We start from the raw sequence: 14,152 nt of genomic DNA on the forward strand, positions 1-14,152 counted from the left end.
TAATGAGTTGTACCTGGAGACACACAGCCATGAACAACAAATGAAAGACAGCATTGGGCATTGCAACAATAACTTAATAAACACTGCAGTGCCATGGTATGTAATATCGCACACAGGGCCTCTAGCCAAGGCACCCAGGTGAGGCGGGGATCAGGGGAGGAAACTAACTTTTTGGCTTACCAGCCAACTGGCGGGTATCTGATTTTTTTTACCAGCCAAATAGATTTTTTACCAGACAAAAAAAATCGCTAATTGTGATAATTACTTCTTTGTACGTCTTCGTCTAAATTGATTTTCAATCATAGTAAATTAATCACACTGTCTCTACTCTTCAAAATATTACATCATTAAATCACATATTAACATGAAAGAGGGAACTATTCTGGACTGGGTTGGGCTGAACTGGGCAGTGAAAGATGCTGGGTTGGGCTGGTCTAGGTTATACTGAATGATGAATTGAAAATGAATTGAAAATGGGGGACCCTGATGTAAACAAGACGAAAGTCTTTCTCTGGTCTGCATCCCCTTAACAATTGCATGTATTGAGCCGTACTGTACTGTACCCATTCTGCAATCTGTTAAATAAAGTTTTCATTCATCACAGCTCAACTACTAGGAATGTGTGTCTGACTCTTAAGTGCAGGAAATATTCATCAGAAAGGGGGGACATGATGGAGGGAATGGAAAGAGCAGGTTTGACAGGAGCAGGGTTGAAGGGATTGATTGATTGAAAAGTTTATTAACAGATTGCAGAATGGGTACAGTACAGTTCAATACATACAATTGTTAAGGGAATGCAGACCAGAGAAAGACTTTCGTCTTGTTTACATCAGGGTCCCCCATTTTTAATTCATCATAACATATTGGAGTGTGGAGGAAGTGGACAAGGCATTAAGCAAACAGGACTGAAATGGGGGACCCTGATGTAAACAAGACTAAAGTCCTTCTCTGGTCTGCATCCCCTTAACAATTGTGTGTATTGAGCTGTACTGTATTGTACCCATTCTGCAATCTGTTAATAAAGTTTTCAATCAATCAATACTGGGTTGGGCAGTGAAAGAACCAAGCATTTCACTGTAATGTAATAGCTAAATAAAACAACTTGAACTTGACTTGTTACATTTGCACTCTGGTTGTATGCCAAATGTATTCTGGTTGTACTGTACTTGTGCTGTAAGATGACAATACATTGGAACCGAATCGACAACGCTAGGGGTTCAGCAGGTGTGTTCTGAATGCCAAATATGACAACATCACCGTTGTGAAGGGCATATGGGCGACTGGTGATATGCTGGGAAACCCGGTAATAATAAAATGTCACTCGGCTGCATTTAAGCAAAGCCGCTCAGTATAGTCGTCCACTATGTTGAATGCGCGTTATGGTAGCTTGTTACATGCTAGGTAGCTAGCCGGCTAATGCTGGTTCATGGTTGACTTGTCATTCTCATCCGACTCGAAGGAGACGCGTCGCGTGCTGTTGTTCGCCCCCATGTCAGACCGCACCGATATCCGAAAGCGACGACTCTACATGCAATTATTTTCATCCACTCATGTGTTTTTGTAAGTTTGTCTACGTTGTCAAGCCAGCTGCCGGTGGCAGGAGTTAGTAGGTCTGCGCGCAGTGGTATGTCCACTTCCCCTAGATGGGCGTCATCTTCTAGAAAACGAGTGTTCATTGGAGGAGCTTAGAGCGCATCTGTACAACGATGATGTTCATTGGTTATGGTCTGATTATTATGTGGCGCAAATGGGAGGAATCAAGGGGGGAGTCAGAGTTCGGTTTGTGTCAGTGAGCGAATCAGCAGATTGCAGAATGATTTTTTTGTTTTGTTTTGTAATTACTAGTACTCGCCAGACTGGCGAGTGCTCTTCATGAATTACTCGCCAAACGTAAAAAATACTCGCAATTGGCGAGTAAAGTGGCCTAATTTCCTCCCCTGGCGGGGATGCTTACAAAAACAATCCTTCTAAAACCTCTGCGATTTGTGTTGGTCTGGAATTTCACTGCAGCATCCATGTACAATTTGCATAGCCCTTCTAGGCACGTTGGGGATACGTGTAGAGTTCCATGTAGCGTGACTTGGCCATGCTCTGTCGTTTGTAGACCTGCTGGATGCCAGCCCGCAGGTCGTCCCAGATCTGGTCCAGCCCGATCTGTTTCAGTCCGTGGGGGTTCTGGCTCCTGTTGGACGCCATGCTGTGTGGTCTGTGTTCCTTCCCTTTTCCCCTTCTGCACAACTGTGGCCCTTCCTTCTCCTCTCCAGTGAGCTTTCTCCCAACCCCCCCACCCCCACCCAACCGGGCCGGGATCTCTCCTGTGTGAGGGTCTGCTCTCAGTACGGATAGTCCATCTGGCGACAGCTCTTCGGGAAGCCGGTTGTCTGCGTCAAACAGCCTGCAGTCCCCCCTCTGCCACGCCGGGTGGCGCTCTCTCTGCCGCCGTGCCTCCGCCTGACAGCCTCGGCACCCTTTCACCAGATGACCTGCAAAACACAATGGAGGTCAAATAAAGTACAACGTCTAAAAAGTCACATGATTACCATTTACTCCTAATTGAGTGGCACTGGCACCGAGGTGGTTGGGCAGCTTCCTTCCGGATACTTACAGGAAAAAGTGAAGTTTCTTTTCACAACGTTTAACCCCAATTCAGAAGTCAATCCACGAGGGGCCGGTTTCCTAACCGCCACACCGTCAACGCTAGCGGAGTTATCCAGGCTATGTGTTTATCTCTCGACACCTGGTTGTGAGCCCAGCCCAGTAGTGGTCATGTGGACCAGTGGCCGACGTCACTCCACTAATGACGGATTACTCTACTTCCCCACTTCCCTTCCCAGGCCCAGTCTGAGAGAACAGCACCTGGCCAGCGCCTCCCAGTCTGAGAGAACAGCACCTGGCCAGCGCCTCCCAGTCTGAGAGAACAGAGCCTGGCCAGCGCCTCCCAGTCTGAGAGAACAGCGCCTGGCCAGCGCCTCCCAGTCTGAGAGAACAGCGCCTGGCCAGCGCCTCCCAGTCTGAGATAACAGCGCCTGGCCAGCGCCTCCCAGTCTGAGAGAACAGCACCTGGCCAGCGCCTCCCAGTCTGAGAGAACAGCACCTGGCCAGCGCCTCCCAGTCTGAGAGAACAGCGCCTGGCCAGCGCCTCCCAGTCTGAGAGAACAGCGCCTGGTAGCGTGAATACTTTCGACAACAAATGTTTGTTTCCGCGTGCGAGTTTTGCGCTCCGATTGGCCAGGTCATGTGACATGTGCGCCAATCGTGGGACAGCAAGTTCTGCGCCTATTTCCGGGTCTAACAGCCTTCAAACTACCTGGCGTTCTATCGCCATGCTCTAAGACAAACTCTAACCTTAACCAACTTCGAAAGAGCGCCTAAGCTTAACCAGTGTAGACACTTGCGGTCCCACGATTGGGCGTACATGTCACATGACCAGAAATTACCTGGCCAATCAGAGACGCGGAAACAAACATTTGTTGTCAAAAGTATTCAGGCCACCTGGCAACAGGCTCCCAATAACAAAATCACAAATAATGCAACTAAACTAAAGCCAAAATGTTTGCCTGAAGGCAAAAAAAATTTATTTCACTGACATCACAGACGTAAACAGGGCACACGTTCCCCTCGTGAGAGGATGGTAAACTCTCCCTCAATAAAATACAAGACTAGTGAAAAGACATTTTCTATTTTAGTTGTAGCGATTGTGAAAGCAATTGATAACATCATAGCTAAGCCTTGCAATTTAATTGAGCAAACTACATGTTGCAATAAAAGCTAAAAACAGACAGACCGATAGATGGACAGAAGAGGAAGAGAGACGGTTCATTGTTGTTGGCAGGCGGGTAGTGCAGCTATATTTAAAGCGGACAGGCAGCAGCGCTGTCCATCTCTGTCCATTCAGCGTCATTAAGACCAGTGACTCAGGATGTGACCTCAACTCAAGAGTGGAAAGAGAGGAGGAGGAGATGATTATGACGTGACCTGAATTGTTTACTTCCTGCCAGACTGGATGGGCCTTGGTTGTCTCAAAACACTCAATTGCCCCCCCCCCCCTCTAAATATTGGTAGAAGCCAAAATATGACAACCACGGGATATGAAGTGTTTCCCGCTGCTTATTTGCAGTGTTGGCAGGCAAGCGACACAAAGTACCTCAGCAGAGAGAACTGTGTAACACAAGGAGCACTTTGTGTTGTTGCGGTGTATCTTTGAAAGAGACTACAAGTGTGTGTTGCTTTATTATGACCAATATTGGCATAGTCAGCAGAGGTTATATTTAGACACATCTATCTATTTATAATCACATCTATTACAATCTTATCTTACATTGTAAAATGTTGTAATAAGGACCTTTTATTTATTTGTTTTAAATGAATGCAATTAGTGCGCGAAATGGTTAGAATATCATGTGTACAATTTAGTCATCAGTATAGAGCCTAAACAAACTGAGCTACTGAAACAATATAAAAAAGGACAAGGAGTCGTCTTTTTACACTCTGGAGAACGGTAACTTAAATACAGATTTCTCACACACACACACACCCCTCCTCTCCAAAACCCCTAATCCCTGCAAATTGATGCCTATAAAACAGAATATGGTGAAAACAGGTAGGCTAAGAGGCGGGGGAAACCTTGAACACAAGAGATGAGTTTCTTCAGTCACTCAAACCTCTGCCTTCCTCTCTTCCAGACAACAGCCCTGCTACAGGATGGGAATTGATAAGATTTTATCGATACGATTCCATTATCGATTCTGCTTATCGGTCCGATTCTTTATCGATTCCATTATTTCCTGATACATTTATAATTTAAATAAATAAATTGGAAATGCAACAGAACTAAGCTGGTTAGAATAACAACATGCAACTTGACATTTCTGATTGTCATTTATTGTTGAGCCCCCATGTCAGAAAAATACAAAAACTGTAAAAAAAATTATTAACTATACACTTAAATAAAATAATGTATTTGAGAACTAATTTAATCTATTGAACTGTAGTTGCATTCAATGCAATGAGCATGGCTATTTAGCTAAGCTAGCGGCTAACGTTACATTACCATGTAAATTAATGACTAGGATGCAAAGCACCTTCAGTTCACTGCACACACAAAAAGGTCGCAATATCGAGCCCTTTAGGTTTTCCTAGTCAAGGAATCAAATAGTCTGCTATTAGGGATGCCCCGATCACATTTTTTGCCACCGATACCGATCACCGATCGTCTTGAGCCATATCGGCCGATACCGATCCGATATCGATCGTTTTTGATTAAAAAAATATATATATTATTTTATATAATTTTTTTTTTAAATATATATAATTATACTTGTAGTTGTATTGTCTGCGAGACATCGCCACCACGCAACAAGTCAAAATGCTCGCTATCTGCAAACAGCTCCACTGTCTGTGTGTATACTCTGCTTTGGTCAAATCACATTCAGCGTGGGGCCTGAGAGTGCTGGGGCTGACGTTCTGCAGATGGATACTATTGAGTCAGAGCGATAGTTCAACAGGGTCTGAAACGTGTTATGAAGCATGATAGCTAATTAGCCAATGTTCAGCTGCAAAAACGAATAATGTCAATTATGTTATAAGACATTGATATCAGGAGCCATCTGTAGCTACTGCTAGCCGGCTAGATGACATTAGACAATGCATCATGTATTAAAATAAAGTGAACTATTTAGCTCACTAACGTGAGCTACCTAGCTAACGGAGGTTTCATGCTGGTGCATCCCTATCATTCTTAAACTGAAATGCGCATTTGTTGATATCAGGAGCTATCAGTAGCTAGCCAGTTAGACAACGCCTCATGTATTAAACTAAAGTGAATAGTTGACTGTGTAGTTTTGTTTAAACAGTAACGCTAGCTCGGTAGCTAACGTTAGCTCACGGGCAATAGCTAGTTAGCCAACGCAAGCCAGCGCTTGCGAAAACGAATGCCAAACTGTCACGTTGATAGCAGGAGCCATCAGTAGCTAGATAACATTAGACAATGCCTCGACTGGGCCATTTTGTTTAATGCTTCAGTTATGTTGAAAGAGGAGCTCTGCGGTGCTCGAAGGGTTTGTTTGTTGACATGAGAAGGGTCTGGGAGGGGGAGAAGGAGGAGGAGCAAGACGCGCAGCAGCAGAGTGTGGCTGTGAGCGAGTGAGAACTCCGCAGAGAATTGGATCATGTTTTCCGTGTCATCGATCGGTTTTGACGATCGGCGAAAATAAAGCATTATCACCAATCACCTCGCATATTTATACTGATTATCGGCCGATAACGATCGGTGGCCGATCGATCGGGGCATCCCTATCTACTATGGCTGCATGCGTGGCTCTAACGTTATTGTTTTTAAATGCGCAACTGTCGGAAAAACATGGCATCGATAAGAGGAATTGATAGTCAGAGGCATGCGATTCGAGGAATCGGACAATTAGGAACCGGTTCCCAATCGATTCCGATTCTCGAAGTCAACTTCCTGTCTGTTGTTGCTACGCAACTGCAGCGTGGGGGGGAACTGTCCAGCCTAGTACATTGTGTACGCTTCATAAGTGGAGAAATGGATCGTTAAAGCGGCAAATTAAAGACAATCAAGCGGAATTTTCTTCAGTCCTTCACAATGCCAAAGAGCTGCTGTGTTACGCGTTGTACTAATGACAAAAACAGAAATCTAAATCGCAAGTTTTATAGTCCATCACGGAGTAAAAAGTGGCTGGCAGCTAACTTTAGCTACGTTAACCTAGACAAATAGCTACATGCTGAGCTAACGTCAACCACATCATATCGAACCGATATGAGCTTATCCCATCCAATCCCACGTGGATGTTTGATAGGGTAGTGGCACACGTGGTACCACCACGTAAGATTAGATAAGATAAGCTCCTATCGGCTCGATATATATGATGTAACCAACGTTAGCTCAGCATGTAGCTACCACTACCACAACACCAGAATCAGGGGGAGCTTATTTGACTCATATCTCGCCTTAGAATCACCAGGAAAGGCTTTCGAAATAGTGAAATGCCATGTTGGCCTCAATATTTTCAAAACAAAATCGTGTGCAAATGTTATGAAATGAACAAGAATGTGATAAAACATGTAATAAAAACGGAGCTCAACGCATGTATTTGATGGTAGAAATCTAGACTTTGGTGAATCCATCTCGACTCAACTGAGGGAGATGAGAACCATTTAGTGACAGTCTAAACCTACAAACAGGTAAAATAAACCACTCCAACCCAATCTAACTCAATAAAACAAACCCATTTCCCCCAAAACAAAATGGAACCTCTAGGGTGAGGACTTTGTTGAATCCATCTTGACTCAACTGAGGGAGGTGAGAACCATGTAGGCCAGGGACAGTCCACCGCGACACACCTGACGCAGTGCTCCCCCTTCAGCTGAACACACTGCTGCTGCTCGCTACACCAAAACTTACATCACAGCCACGGGCTCCAGGAATCATACACAAGCACGGCGTGCAAGTACACACGGCACCGCACACACTAAACACATGTTGTGTGAAACACAAAATATTATATTACCAAAGAAGGACAAATGGCCCAGAGTCCCCCCCCAGACTAAATGCAGCCACGTCCATCACTCCAGGGGGAGAGAGAAGCACAGCCACGTCCATCACTCCAGGGGGAGAGAGAGAAGCACCGCCACGTCCATCACTCCAGGGGGAGAGAGAAGCACAGCCACGTCCATCACTCCAGGGGGAGAGAGAAGCACAGCGGAATTCTCTCACAGCCCACATCAACACAACTATGTCAGCTAAATATGGGAATAGGAAGGGTGCCTTATTATTATATACTTGATGGATACAGCGTCGAGCCTATAGCCTTCGGACACATCAGTAGCTACTAGCCCACACAAGTCCAGGATCCAGGACCCTTTCAACCCCAGCTCCTCTACAGCACACATCCTCATAGAACACTGAAAAGCAGCCCCACCTGTTGGCTCCAACCCAGTTGCCATGGCAACTGAGGCAGACAATACCTCTCTTTAGCCATTGGACTGCAGAAGGTAGAGATTTTACCCATTCTCCCCCTCTCTCTCAGCCTTTTATCACTGAGACTTCTATCCACAGAAGAAAGGTGCCCTTCACCACAGAGCTGGGATCAGATTTCATATTCCCATCCTAACTGGAGGTTTTAGAGGGGCAAAGCTACACCCATTCTCAGTTCCTAATCCATGCCACCACCCAGTGGCCTGGGAGCATGACCTTGATTTCCAAAAGGTGTTGTGAAATAAGACCCTTAGGCAATGCATTGTACTAGGTCTTGAGGGTTATACAATGTTCAGTGTTATTTTTGGTATTCATTGCTTTTATTTTGTCAATTCTCTGCTCATTCTTTGCCTATGTCTATTTTAGATCTACATTATTGCTGTGAAACACTATTGGGCTGCAATTCTTGTATGAAAGGTGCTATACAAATAAAGTGTATTATTATTATTATTATTATTATTATTATTATTATTATTATTATTATTATTATTCGATTGCAGACATTTTGGTCACAACAGGTCATGAGAACACTATGACTACAGTGTTTACTACAGTGTATAATATCACGCTTATAAACTTGTACTCGTCTGCTTCTAGGGCTGTCCTATCCTAGTCGACCAAGACCTTGTTAGTAATTTTCTATGTTTTTGTCCCTGCTTTGAAAGATTATGAGCACATCTCTGGTCAAGCGCTAGACTTAAAAGAGGTTCCCCTCTGCATGATTCAAGGGGTGAATAACATTTGACAGATTTGTAAATTAAATCAACTGATTGATTAGTAAAAGTCCAATGACTGTTAGTCGACAAAGAATGTCCTAGTCGAGAGTCTCAGCCCCATCTGCTTCCGAGTGAGTGAGAGAGCAGGAGGCAGGGAGAGTGATGGTTGGTGCTCGTGGGGGAGATCCGATTATTACTCCCTGGTTAGTTACTGTGTGTTCTGGCCAGACGTACCAACCCAATACCCTACACACACAAACTAATCAAAAAACACAACTATGGCAGTCAGGTGGCGTAGCGGAGATTGTGCTCGTCACCAATGCAAGAGGCTGCGGTCTCGACTTCCGGAGAGTCAGCATTGCCTTGGCTTGGGCTGATCGCTATACTAACTCGTTTGGCTGAGTTAAGGGGAGGGAAGCCCGAAGCCGTGGGTGGGTCCGGGGCGTTGTGGACAGCAACCCCTACAGTTCAGTCGGGGCGCCTGCACAGCGAGGGTAGGATCTGGAGAGAGGTAGTGCGACCTTCCACACGTTACACTCTCCCAGTGAGAATCTGCGCTGCCAGGCTGGCTGCCGGCTGGCTGCACATGCGTCGGAGGAAAGCATGAGAGTCTCCAGCCTCTCGGACCAACAGTAGGGGGGGGGGGGGGGTGCGCAACAACCAGGAAGGGGGTTGGGAATTGGCATAACGACTAACAGTGGGATGGGAGAAAAATCGTAAAAGGAGGGGGGAAAAGATAATTAAAAAAATACAACTATCTGATATAGGCTAATTGGCACACCTTTCACTAAGCATACACACCCTTTACTCCGACCAAGAGGAGTGGCCTACTGGTGGATTTGTGGGCCCAAACAACAATAATAATATGATGTTTGGGGATGAGCTTGAAGTGAAAGTAGACTCAGTGGAAGAACAGGACATATAACAATTATGTTAGGACTTCCAGTCAACCATATGCATGTGTGTGTGATGGTGATCATGTGCTTGTGAGGCCGGACATTTCATTAGCGTAAGCAGCTTTTGATTTCTCCTGCTCCGCTCAGCATTTGATGGACCAACCAAGCACAGGCTCACTGCTCGTCTAGATTGATTTTTTTATAAATCAGTCTTCAGCAGCATCGCTTCACTTACTCCCATGATAAACAGAAAGACCCAACACTAGATGAGGGGGAGATCGGGGTAAAGAAAGGTTGGTCGGTTTTGTACCGTCAAACACGAAACAAAAGCATTAAGGGTGGACTCAGGTCAGGGTTGAGCAGAAGTAGAGGTCTATTCAGCTCTGCGTGTGGGAGCTGTTGCAACAACAGGGCATATCAGGTGTAGCACACGTATGCTCGGTAGTCCAAACAACAGCCCTGAGTTGTAACTTCACTTGACATCACATTAAACACGGAGGACACGAGACATACCATGGGGTAGGGATTAGAAGGTGAAACCCCTCTGCAGCCTTACCAAGAAATATAATCTCCAGAGTCAGTGAATTCCCCACGGAGAAACAGTCATTTTCCTGTGTGGCATTTAACGTTGAGAAAAGCTTCTGAAGACTCCTAGTTAGTGCCTTACACATTACACATACGAAACGTGATCATACTATAGAATGTATTGTGAAACAGCACACACTTACAAACTCAGGACTGCGGTTGCTCTGAAGGCAGACAAGCTGACCCCGAGACCAGCACTGACCACTATAGGTAGAGAACACACAATGGCAGAAAAGAGAACATTTCTTCGACACAATCTCTACAGACAAATAAGAGGTTCACTCATTTCCATGGGTCTACGACAGTGGTCCCCAAACTACGGCCCACCTCCACATTTGGCCCGGTGCCCTAGAGCCCCGGAGCTTTAAAAAAAAAAAAATATGGCAGCATCCCCGTTGTCTGTGCTGAATGTTTGTTAGTGTTTGATATTTTTTGTTGGTTTTTAGTACTTAGTAGTAGTTTTCATTTGATCCTATAATTTTCTCATTCACCGATTTGTCGACTTTTTTTGTGTGTCCTGAAAGGCACCTTATAAATCAAAAAGCATTATTATTATTATCATCCAGGAGGGAAAAGATACTTTGGATAGTAGGGACTGCATCTCTGCCTGTCCTGGCCAGGAAACACTTTGCAACTGTGATCTCCTCTGGCAGTAGTTGGATATTGTAATGTGTGGCGAGGGGTTGCAGCAATTCCACTGAGAGAAACTGGTCTGAGGCTGGATAACATGCCTGCTGTATGCCACTCATAAGTTGTTCTCCAACTCATGAGAACCTGCTCTCAAGCTCTTGCAGCATTCTGTCAAGGACTGGATAGAACTGAACAGTCTCTGTCTCAGCTGATCTCCTGAGCTGAGGTCTGAGCTTGTGCCACAACAAGATGACTCAACTACATATCGATACTCGTCCATCCTTTTCTGCTTCCTCCTTTGGCTGGTAGTATGTTCCTCAATCCCAAGGCCATTACATATGGCCTTTGTCCTGTCATACATGTCCACTGCCATCTCTGAGGTGCGATAACCTTTGAGTGTGTCCTGCACTGTGCTTTTAAATAGTACAGAGCTATTGAGCTAGAATTGGTCTGTAGGTAGTTGTACTGTATATTTATTTCATTAATGGTGTTATTATTTATTTCCTGACTTTTTTTCTGTTAAGATCCCGGAAAGGGTTGTTAATATTTGGTTATGTGCGGCTTTCGGAAACAATAAATGCTTACGTTTAGGCACCCCTGCGATCCCCCCCCACCAAAGAAGAGAAAAGTTATGTGGCAGTGGCCCTCACAGGAAAAAGTTTGGGGACCCCTGGTCTATGAACTTCAAAACTAAGATCATATTGTGTTGTAGATAATAGATATATAGTCCTTCATGAAGCACACTCCATGACAGTCAGTGACTGACGTGAGAGTCTGAGCAGATATGACATGTTTCTACGTGTTCAACCAAATCCAACCGCTCACAGATGAATGCTACTCAATGAATCACAATACTCTGACGGCTACAGCAGGAAGTAAGCGTCACAGCTATGAAGACAGCCATCAAGAAGTGATGAGGAATGATCAGATCATCAGACACAAACGCTTAAAATATTATGATATCGCCTATACATGATGTAAAATATATATCACCTAGAAACCAGACCACCAAAGTATGCCAAACGGGTAACAGCACACACTTTGTCTTTGTTCTAAAAGTAATAAAGTAACGTCCCTGTGGGGGGGAGGGGCGTTGTTAAACCTTGAAAGTTGTTAATTAATATTGTCATATGAAATATGATGAATTGAAAATGGGGACCCTGGTGTAAACAAGACGAAAGCCTCTCTGCTCTCCATCCCCTTAACAATTGTATGTATTGAGCTGTACTGTACCCATTCTGCTATCTGTAATAAAGTTTTCAAACCAATCAATCAGTCAAAACAATATTTGTCTGGAGTTATAATGATAACTAAAGACCCCCCGAGACAGCTGCTTTCCGTGGCGTGTGTTTTGGTGGGTAGCCAGCTACAATCATACACATTAAACATGATAGTGCCGACCTTACTGTATGTGTTGACGTTAGCAGCTCTATGGCTGGAGAGACACGAGCACTGCATCGCATCTCTAACATTACCTTGACTGGGTAGCTGTGTTGGCTAGCTGGCAACCTAGCTAACTAGCTAGAGCTGTTAGCCGGTGACTTAGAAAAGCAAGGAAAGCACCAATTCAGAATGTCTCATCGAGCCTCTTTTTACACAGATCAGACACGGTGACCTCGATCCTCACGACAATACGGTCACGATATATGGAGCCACCTAACGTTAGCTATATGGTGAACCCATGCAAAATGGCAGCCTAGCTCCCAGGCTACTCAATAATGAGTCAGGGAAACATTTCGCGGTTAGCAGCGTTATTAGCTACACACAGCTAACGGTGAGTTATGTTAACGTTACAGAACGATAATGACACTGAGATGTGCCCAGGGAACGGAAAATGTGTTCTTACCATTTGAACGCCGTTAATAATACCCCTGTGGTGTCGTTATTTAAGTCAATATTAGTGGCCAAAGTCCAGGCAGTCTCTTCTTCGCCTGGATATGCTGCTGCTGCTGTGCTAACTGCGACTACTGTCTTCAGTTCCCCTTTGCTTTCCACACAAAGCTCGTACTGGTCCTACGCAGAGTATGTCGTCAGTTCGCCACCGAATCGGCGAACGGCACAGGTACAACTACAAACATGGCTACCTTGGACTACAACATTTAAAGGAAAACTCCCAACAGTTTGGGAAATTAGCTTATTTGGCATCTACCCTGGAGTTAGACAAGAAGATACGTACCATTTTTCTTCTCTGTGCATGCAAGTAGGAGTAGGAAGACACTCACCGTTAGCCTAGCTTAGCGTCAGTCACTGGAAGTTGGTTCCGCCATTAGCCTAGTTCCCAACGTCTTCCTACTCCTACAGAGAAGAAAAAGGTATGTATCTTCTTGTCTAACTCCAGGGGTAGATGGCAAATAAGCTAATTTCCCAAAATGTTGGAATTTTCCTTTAAACGACAACACTTGATTGATTGATTGATTGATTGAAAACTTTATTAACAGATTGCAGAATGGGTACAGTACAGACACAGTACAGCTCAATACATACAATTGTTAAGGGGATGCAGACCAGAGAAAGACTTTCGTCTTGTTTACATCAGGGTCCCCCATTTTCAATTCATCATAACATATATGACATACACTGCAATGGATGCAGCACGCAGTGTCATCATAAGCACGAGTGATTTGAAATATATGTTATGGAATACAGTGGTTGTGTCAGGGCCGGATTAACGGGCCCGTGGGCCTCTAGTGATATTTTTTTTAAATTTTAAATAATTTTTTTTGGAGGCCCCTCGTCACTAGAGGCCCCAAATAATTCTTTATTTTTTTTAACTTTTATTTTTTATTTTTTTGGAGGCCCCTCGTCACTCGAGGCCTTTTGGAGGCTCCTGGTCACTAGAGGCCCCAAATTATAATTATTATTTTTTTTACCTTTTTTTTTTTTTTTTTTTATGCCCCTTGTCACTAGAGGCCCCACATTTTTTATTAATTTTTTTCTTATTTTGGAGATCGATGTCATACTGTGACACTGAAATGAAAACATATTTCATCAACAAAAATATTTCATCAACTAAAATATACAGTATACCTGCCGTCTGCAAGTGGCTAATCTTGAGTATTTTTTCTCCTCTTCATAAGAGTTTGAGGTTTTCCGTTTGAGGTAAAAACAGCAATAAAAAAAAATCTCCACATCCCAGCCCCGACGCCTGAATACTTTTACCAACGGATTTCCAGTTCCGCGTTCGCGTTCTGCGCTCTGATTGGCCACTGACGTTTCTGGTAGCGCCAATCGTGTGACGCCTCTTTCTATTTAAACAACTTTGTCGTCACAGAGAGGCAATGAAACGTTTGTATTATTATAGTATAGAATGTATTTAATAAGCAAACGTTTGT

The 14,152-nt window shown here is 44.3% G+C and overlaps 1 protein-coding gene across 1 annotated transcript in view; it reads right to left on the minus strand.

Annotated features, from left to right (window-relative positions):
* LOC311238188 (cullin-1-like) overlaps positions 1-12,802 on the minus strand; it is a 34,873-nt gene extending 22,071 nt beyond the window's left edge. The window contains exons 1-2 of the mRNA XM_084326204.1: positions 12,667-12,802; positions 2,057-2,483 (exon numbers count right to left, since the gene is read on the minus strand). Coding sequence (XP_084182330.1) covers positions 2,057-2,196 — 140 coding nt within the window. The 5' untranslated portion in view covers positions 2,197-2,483; positions 12,667-12,802. The remainder of the gene's footprint in view (positions 1-2,056; positions 2,484-12,666) is intronic.
* Positions 12,803-14,152: the final 1,350 nt, after the last annotated feature.

The sequence above is a fragment of the Notolepis coatsorum genome, assembly GCF_963971535.1.
Source record: "Notolepis coatsorum genome assembly, chromosome: 12".
Lineage (NCBI taxonomy): Eukaryota > Metazoa > Chordata > Actinopteri > Aulopiformes > Paralepididae > Notolepis > Notolepis coatsorum.